This window comes from Panthera onca, chromosome D1, assembly GCF_046562875.1.
Source record: "Panthera onca isolate mPanOnc1 chromosome D1, mPanOnc1 haplotype 2, whole genome shotgun sequence".
NCBI lineage: Eukaryota > Metazoa > Chordata > Mammalia > Carnivora > Felidae > Panthera > Panthera onca.
The window spans coordinates 27,527,285-27,536,153 of record NC_138348.1 but is presented as its reverse complement, the minus strand read 5'-3'; the positions used below and the strand labels follow the sequence as shown (position 1 = coordinate 27,536,153).

The 8,869-nt window shown below is 50.9% G+C and overlaps 1 protein-coding gene across 1 annotated transcript; it reads right to left on the bottom strand.

Annotated features, from left to right (window-relative positions):
* Positions 1-260: 260 nt before the first annotated feature.
* CD1H11orf91 (chromosome D1 C11orf91 homolog) lies at positions 261-2,340 on the bottom strand. The gene is made up of 2 exons (XM_060606312.2): positions 1,762-2,340; positions 261-517 (listed from the first exon to the last, which is right to left on the bottom strand). Exons 1-2 carry the CDS (start codon positions 2,225-2,227, stop codon positions 432-434), a joined length of 552 nt encoding a protein of 183 aa, XP_060462295.1. The 5' UTR covers positions 2,228-2,340; the 3' UTR covers positions 261-431.
* Between the last annotated feature and the right edge of the window lie 6,529 nt (positions 2,341-8,869).

The window sequence follows — 8,869 nt, the reverse complement described above, 5'->3', positions numbered from 1 at the left end:
AAGAGTGTTGTGGTCCAAAAGCTATCCAACAAAACACTTCCCAGGACTAAAGCTGTTTGAAAACCAACTATCTGTTCCAGTCCTCAAAGAGCCTTTCTGAGTAGGGGCACCACAACCAAATATATATTGCCCTTGGCTTTCCCAATTCCCTCCACTGGGAGGTGTTGGGGGGGGGGGTCCCCTGAATGCCAGCTGGGCAGCAGCTTCCAGACCCTGTGAGAGAGCTCCCCCAGCAGCAGCACAGAGAGCAGACAAACCAAGAGATTTACCACACAAGTGGGCACTGTATATGGAGTACATGCTGGGAGCAATGGGAACAGCAGTAAATACAGAACAGAAAATAATGATCTTTGACACGACAACAAATGGGACACATTATCTAAGCACTAACACCTAAGGAGGCAGCTGCCCTAGCTCTGGGATGCAGATCCTCAGGAGAGAGAGGCTGACTTCTTTCCAGGCTGCCTTGTCTTCAGTCCTTGTAACTTTTCATCTTTCAGTGCCTTCAAGAATTTATCTGCAGGAGAGCAAAACAAACATGGCTGTAGTAAAGATAAGGGCTCTTCTAACACTTCCAAAGTAAGCTTCTAGGACGCAATTGTGTGCTCCCTGCATGAACCCAGAACCCAACATGGGTAGGAAAAAACCCCTAACAGCCAAAACATGTTTAAGTGGAGCAAATGTAGTAAAGAGGTCCAAGACTCAGCCTGTTTTCTAGGGATTTTTTCCGTGCCTTTGGGGAAGAGGACCTTACAGGGTGCCTGACGAGTTGGGGACCATTCTCATGGCCACATTAACCTAAACATTTAGGTTATTTCATACTCCCCTTCCGTGTGTGGCAGGGGAGCCAACTTAACCTGTGTGGTTGTTTATAATAGCGGGGATAGTCCTTCTAGAACAATCTTCCCTCCTCCAGTGTTGAACTGCAAGCCTTAGCCGGAACACGTGATAGAAAGACAGTCTGCAGAACAGCCTATGGCTAATGAATATTCTACAGTGTGAGAGGTCCTTGTGCCGAGTAGAATCAAATTTAACTTTACCCTTCAAGGAGAACAATCAGTCAGCTTGCATGCTAGAGGAATCCTGCCCACATCAGAGCACACCTGGTCTGCCCTCGTCCAGAGCCCTAAGACTTTAGATGTAACATCTAGAGTCCAAAACCCTGGTGAGAGGACTACCAGAGCCAGGGCTAGGGTTCACAGGGAGGTTACCTTCCAGCATTAAGAAGTGGAGGGCCCCAGAGGCCCTCAGTGAACTGTCCTTGGGCTTTCTGGGTCTTGCACAATTCCCACCTCTACTTACGGACACTCCAACTGCTATTCGCTTCCCCCTCCTCACATGGAGGACCACAGTTGGAGGTAAACACTAAAGCTCAGGTCTCTGAAGGAAGGGGTTTGTGTGTGGCGGGTGATGGTAATATTACTACCACAGGGGACGGGACAGTCATGGTGCAGGGGGTGTCAAGTGCAGGATGGGGTGGTGGTGGATGGAGGTTTGGAGGCTGAGAGTCCAGATTACCAAAAGGGCTCAGGATGGAGGGAGGGTGAAGTTTGGGACAAGAGTGTTCACGAAATCCTGACAGTGATGAGGGAGGGCGTCGGTTGAAATCCAGGAGGAGTGAATCTGGGTGCTGGGGGCGGGGATTGTCGATCTGGGATCTGGACTGAAGTCTTAGCCGGTGGCCACATTGCCGGGGAGGGGATTTGGGAGGCATGGAGCCAAGGGGGGAGCGAGTCAAGGCCGGCCAAGGAGGTCACGCACAGCGCTGGGAGTCGAAGCCGTCCCCAGTGATGGTGAGTAGCTCCAGCTCCTTAATCCGGATCTCCAGCTCGCATAACTCCTCGGGGTGGGAGGCGGAGGCGAGCCGGGGAGTCGAGGGGCAGGGAGCAAGGGGCGAGGCAGCCACCTCGGGCCCTGGCGGTGGCGAGTAGAAGAAGCGCAGAGGCTCGTAGGGTATGGAGGCCAGGCCGGAAGGCCAGGGCGGGGGCCAGGGGCGCTCGCCCGGGGGCCCCAGGCCGGGTGGCGGCGGCAGGGGCGCCTGAGGGAGGGACCGTCCCCCCGGCGCCGCCCCGCCAGGTTTCAGCGGCACGAAAAGCTTCTTCCAGATGTTGAAGTCGCTGAGCGGAGACGAGGAGACGCCGCGATCGTAGAGGGACGGGAAGTAGAGGGGCGGAGCAGGCCGCTGGCTCATGGTGGGGCTCTGGCCGCCTCGCCGCCCCTTCGGCATCTTTTGAATGGGAGGCTGCGTGGGAGGAACCCCGCGCCTGGAGACGCGCGCCCCAACCCGGAGTCGTCAGGTTCTGAGGTTCCACAGGCCACGCCCCGGCGGAGCGCGGCCCCACCCCTTCGACCAGCCCCGCCCCCGAATAGGCGGGGTTCTGCGGGCCGGCTGGCCACGCCCCAGAACGTGCCCCTCCCACTGAGGACTGGCCTCGCCCCTGGAGCAGGAGTGGGTTGACTAGCAGCGGTGACCGGCAGGCGCGCCTTAATCCGCCGCCCTACCGCCCCCGGGTTTCCGCTGCGCCCCGCGGCCACCACACGCCAGCCAATTTTTTCGCCCCCTCCGGTCCCGCCCCTCGACTCTTCCCACTGCCCCTACGTTCCGCAAACCTGGCTTTGCCGCTATTGCGGCCCTGGCTCCAGCTCCCATCTCACATGTCATCAGAAACTCAGACAAAAACAGGAAGCAGGGAGCTGGCCAGAACTGCAAGAGAATACATTTTTCAGTCTTCTCCTTTCATAGGGAGAAAAATAATATTTCCTAGAAACCTGCCCGCTGCGACAGCAGACTTCCCTTACCACCCTCTCTGCAAAGTATCTGGGGAAATGAGTTGACATCTATCCTACGGGAGGCAAAGGAGAAGATGGTTGACTGGGAATGGCTGTTAAAACCAACCGATGTTTCTGCCAAACTTCCCAGGGTTGTGGAAGATTCTGGAAAAGGGGACTCTGGTATGGACTTGTAATAGAGTGGCAGTAGGTCTTCAATGAAATGCAGTTTAGTTCTTTTCCAGACACATTACCAGGCGCTAACAGGAAGCAAACTGCCCATAGGAAATCCCACCTCAAATAGCTCACTCTCTTTAAGAGTGACCTGTAGGGGCGCCTGGGTGGCTCAGTCGCTTGAGCGTTCGACTTCGGGTCAGGTCACGATTTTGCAGTCCGTGAATTCGAGCCCCGCGTCGGGCTCTGGGCCGATGGCTCAGAGCCTGGAGCCTGTTTCCGATCTGTGTCTCCCTCTCTCTCTGCCCCTCCCCCGTTCATGCTCTGTCTCTCTCTGTCTCAAAAATAAAATAAAATGTTAAAAAAAAAAATTAAAAAGAGTGACCTGTAGGGGTGGCTGAGTGGGTTAAGTGCCTGACTTCAGCTCAGGTCATTATCTCACGGTTCTTGAGTTCGAGTCCGTGTCAGGGTCTGTGCTGACAGTTCAGAGCCTGGAGCCTGCGTGGGATTCTGTGTCTCCCTCTTTCTCTGCTCCTCCCCCATTCACCCTCTGTCTTCCTCTCTCAAAAATAAATAAACATTTAAAAAAGATAATAATTAAAAAAAAAAAGTGACCTGTACTGTCCAAGGGACTTGTCCAGCTCATTTACATACATGAGTAACTTGTATTAGCCACAGACTGGGGGCGGGGGGGGGGGGGGATAAATTTCCTTCAAAGCCTCCACCTAATGATTATTGGTATGTAGGGGCCAGTTTAGATTGGCTAGTCAGTACCAGCTCCATTAGCAAAAATGACTATATACAGATGCTGTATATAGGTGTGTGTGTGTGTGGTGTGTGTGTGTAGCAGAACAGTGGAGACAGATGTCCAGGCTGGAGATCTTTGGGTAAGTTGCTTGACTTCTAAGACAGTTTTCTGTAAAACAGAAATACGAGAACCAGGCTGCCTCACTTGCTTGTGGCAATCCGACAGAAGACAGAATGGTGTGTGTGAAGCACTTGTAAGCTTAGAAACTGTCCAAGTGTAAGGAGCAGCTGTCCCCACTGAGGGACCTATCTGAAGCTGAAAGCTTTGTCTTCCTATACTTAGTGTAAACTCCTTGAGGGCAAGAATCCAGCCTTATAATACTGAACATATAATAGACTTAATAAATACTCGAGAACTATTGAAACAGTGTTACGTGTTTGGGGAACTGAAGGGGACCAGAATATAGCACTCTAAAACATGCCACTTTGGCATAAGGATTATTGTGAACTGAAGGCAATTGAGGAACAGCAGACACAGGGGAAACTCTGTACTCTCCCTTTCTGCCTAAAAGCAGGGTATAAATTTCCCTTTGTGAAGGTATCCTCCTCCCCTTTCCCATATCAGGAAGAAGAGATGATTCTTATCACTGGAGATGGCACGGACAAGAGCCTGCATAAACAAATCTTACTACACAACCCTTACCTTTGATAAACTTCCCCCATATATCTACCTTCCTACAATTTATGACTTCTAGAAGCCCAATCCCCTTTTCCTTTGTCTTGTCTCTTGTCCACAATTTGTCACCCTTTGTTAAAATGGCTTATAAGCTCTCAAGCCTAAATGTTTCTTTGGGTTTTCACATCTTTTCTGTGAGGCCCCATGTGCATGCATAACAAATCTTTTCTGTTAATCTGTTTTTTCCCAGTTTAATTCACACGATCCAACTACTGAACCTAAGAGAATAGAGGAAACTTCCTCCCCGCCCCCCCCCCCCGCCCCCCGCCACCGTCACCGCCACCTCTACAGAACCATAGTAGTGGTGAGAACCAGAGTTTTGGACTCAGACCTGGGACCAAGCCCTGGACCTACTGTGTACTCAGCTGTGTGGATGAACTTTTCTGAACCTCAGTTTTTTATCTATGTAATGGGAATAATAATGGTACCAGATGAAGGAGCATAAGGCAAGCTGACAGCCACAAACACCGCCACACCCCCTCCCCTGACCCCCACCCCAGGTGGAATATGTGTGATATTTCTCGGGCACTCCTGGCTGCCCAAAAACAAAGGAAAGGGGGAAAACAAATTGTTAACTGATAGAGATCATAATCCTGCAGGACCTAAATCTCCATCACCCCTCCTATTGATGTGGGGGACAAAGGCAGAAGGAAATGGCAGATAGAACTAAATTACCTTATAACCTGCAGCCCATTGACAAATACTTGAAGCTGGCAGAGTAAAATGTTTCTCCAGGAACTCCCTATGGTCTTAATGCTAATGCTTTGCTAGAGGGAAAACCACCTTAGTTTGACAATAGCTAGGCCTCCACTATCTTGGGAGTCTTCTTTAACCTATGAAAATCTCACTGGAAACTTCCCCTGGATTTTACCTCCCCCAGCCCCATAGTATATAACCAGTCTCTCCTCATGTCCCTGGGCAACTCTTTCTGCCCATGGTTCCTGTCCTCGTGGTTTAATAAAGTCACGGTTTTTGCACCAAAGATGTCCTTGGCTCTGGACCCCATGAGCCCCGCTATCACCCCTAAAACCTCATCAATACCTACTCCTTGAATTGGTAAGATTAAATGAGACAATCTAAGTACTCTGCCATAGAACATGTTCAGTAATGTTAACTCTTTTATTCTATGTTGAAGATCCTTAGATTTTGCATTATGTTCTTTAAATGATGCAGTCACATTTTTACTCCTATGTATCCATTCAAAGAGAAAAAGCTTACAGATTTTAACTCCATGGTAATCTAAACAGATTTTATACTGGGTGGCTTAATTATAAGACAATCATAACATTACAAATAGTAGGTTAAAAGAAAGGTGGTTTCCTCTAACAACCACACAACAAGAAAACTCAGGTGCCACAGTGAACAAACACTGAGATAAATCCCAGCGAAGTCTATATGGGGTAATAACCTCAGTAGTTACGGCAAAACCCCACAAATTATTCCTGCAAACATCTGGGAAAGTCAAGTTGGTGATGAAAAAACAGAACAGGTTTATGTTTATTTTAAAAACATTTTTTTATGTTTATTTTTGAGAGAGAGCGAGCGGGGGAGGGGCAGAGAGAGAGGGAGACACAATCTGAAGCAGGCTCCTGGCTTTGAGCTGTCAGCACAGAACCCAGCATGGGGCTCAAACCCACGAACTGTGAGATCCTGACCCGAGCTGAAGTCAGATGCTTAACTGAGTCACCCAGGTGCCCCTAGATACCCCTAGTTACCTCATCTATTTTAAACAGAACATTCCCCTCCCTGGGCTCTGAAGCTCTAGTGTCACCTGTCTTGCCTTTCAAATTCCCCATTAAGAACCATCCTGTTGGGGCTTGAGGGATTCCATCTCTTTCTTTTTTTTTTTTTTGAGAGAGAGAGAGAGAGAGAGAGAGATTGAGAGAGTGAGAGGGGAAGGGGCATAGAAAGAGGGAGAAAGAGTCCTAAGGAGGCTCTGTGCTGGCAGTGTGGAGCCTGATGTGGGGCTCGAATTCATGAAATGTAAGATCATGACCTGAGCCGAAATCAAGAACCAGATGCTTAACTGACTGAGCAACCCAGGTACCCCTGAGGGATTCAATTGCTAAGACCCAAGCTCCCTGCCTGCACTTGGAACCAGTGAGAGAGATGCTCACACGGGTTCCTCTTTGCTACTAAAGGTCTTTTGGAGGACACGGCTTGAGGTCTGGAAGCCAGGTGGGATTACTAGAACTACATCCCTCAGCTGAGCTCACCTACCCGGCGCAAGGGCCTGTGGGAAAGGGCCTTGTCCGCAGAGAAAGAGCCTTTACTGGCACAGCGAAGAGCAGGCCAAAGACAGACCTGGTCCGTTCTCCAAACTCACCCAAAAGGGCAGTTCTTCTTCCACTCTCAGGAGAAGGAGGCACACGAGTGTCACCCTTAAGACACGTGACACAGGATGCCTGGGTGGCTCAGTCCGTTAAGGCTCTTGGTTTTGGCTCAGGTCATGACCTCACGGTTCGTGAGTTCGAGCCCCACATCAGGCTCTGTGCTGACCGCTCAGAACCTGGAACCTGCTTTGGATTCTGTGTGTGTCTCTCTCTCTGTCCCTCCCCTTCTCCCTCCATCTCTCTCTCTCTCTTAAACTTAAAAAAAAAAAACCACACATGGCACAGTGGGGTGAGGGTTCCTCCCAAAACTCTGATTTAAACTCTCTAACCCAGGCCCCTTAGTTGGGGGTTATGATTTCCCATCACCAAAGCCCTCTTCAGCCAGGAGCTGCCGGGACTACGTGGGTTACTGTTTGCCACATTTCCTCAGCCATGGCTTGCCGGAGGAGTAAGACAGCTCAGCACCTCAGCTCTGCATCTAGACACGCTGCTGGTGATCACAGCCTCCCCAGGTTCCCAGGCTCGTGAAGGGCACATCGTGATTTGCCATGTCTGCCTTGGCTCCAGATGGCTTTTAGGGCCATGTAGTGCTTGTGGTTTGGAATACAACAGAGAGGTTGTGGAGTGAATGTTTGTGGTCATCCCCCCACCACCAAATTTATATGTTAAAATCCTAACCCCCAATATGAGGCCATTAGGAGGTGGGGCCTTTGGGAGGTGATTAGGTCAGGAGGTGGAGCCCTCGTGAATGGGATTAGTGCCCTTAGAAAAGAGAGCTCAGGGGGCCTGGGTGGCTCAGTTAAGCATCCGACTTCCGCTCAGGTCATTGTTAGGGTCAGGTGTAAGGCAGGGTAAAGATAGGAGTCAGAGGCTAAAAAATTTTAGCAGTCAAAGGCTTTATTTGGGAACTAAGGTCTCGGGTGAGGTTCCGTGACTCAGGGAGGGAGAGAGAGAGAGAGAGAGAGAGAAGTCAGGGAAGTCTCACCCAGGTGTGGTGGGGTGGGGTTTTTAAGCTGCAGTCGTTCCAGGTTTAGGTCCAGGTGGGCCTTTTTCGCATCAGGTCGTGCTGTGGCTCGGTGATTGGTTGACCTCCAACTGTTTCTGGCACCCTACTAGGGGCTTTTCCTTGGGTTGCACTGGCAAGATGGCCGTCCCCTCTACTGTGGTTCCAAGGACATCCTAACATTCCAACCTCTTATTGGTGATAATGGGCGACGGATCTGATCTGGCTGCTTCCTGAGGGTGTAAGGGCGACGTCATGGTATGTGGGGCCTGAGGTTGGAATGCGGGAATATGGCCGGACCATCATCTGGCGAAATGCAACCTGGGAAACTTCATGAATTCGCTTTTGTACGAAACGGAGAAAACAAGGTAAGAGCAGAAGTATTATACAGATAGCAACTAGTGGGGTGACTATGGTGAGGAGCCAAGTTAGGAGGGGTGATTGCCACCAGGAGGTTAGGGGGTGTGAGGATCCTGGGCGGGCGGATAGAGTTTTTTGGATTTCCTTTAGGTGTTCTATATTGGTTTCAACTAAGCCTGACTCATTGAGGTAGTAGCAACATTCTTCCCTCAGGAACAGGCATGTTCCCCCTTTTTTGCTGTCAGGAGATGTAGGGCTCGTCGGTTTTGTAGAGTGACCTGTGCTAGGGAGTTGATCTGCCTCTGTAAGGCGGATAGGGAGGTTGCTGAGGCTTCTAGTTTATTGAGGATGTCTTGGCCCAACAAGGGGACGGGGCAGGAGGGGATGACTAGGAAGGAGTGGGAGAAGTGGAAGCCATCCAGGCAGCAGATGAGTACCGGTGTGCATGGGGGAATGGAGGGGGTGCCATTTATGCCCATGACCGAAACGGAGGACGGCGTAGTGGGGCCGGAATAGCTCGGCAGGACAGAATATGTAGCCCCCGTGTCCAACAGAAAGGAGATGGACTTATCCGCTACCTGGAGTTTTACCCTGGGCTCAGTGTGGGTCACCAGCCCACCGGTGTGGGTCACCGGCCCGAGTCTGGGCCTCGTCAGTCGTCATCCTCCATCTCCAGCAGTTGGAAGGCAGAGTCCAATCGGGGTGAAGCCTCGCCATGTGGGGGCGTTGCGAGTCTGTCCTCCCCTG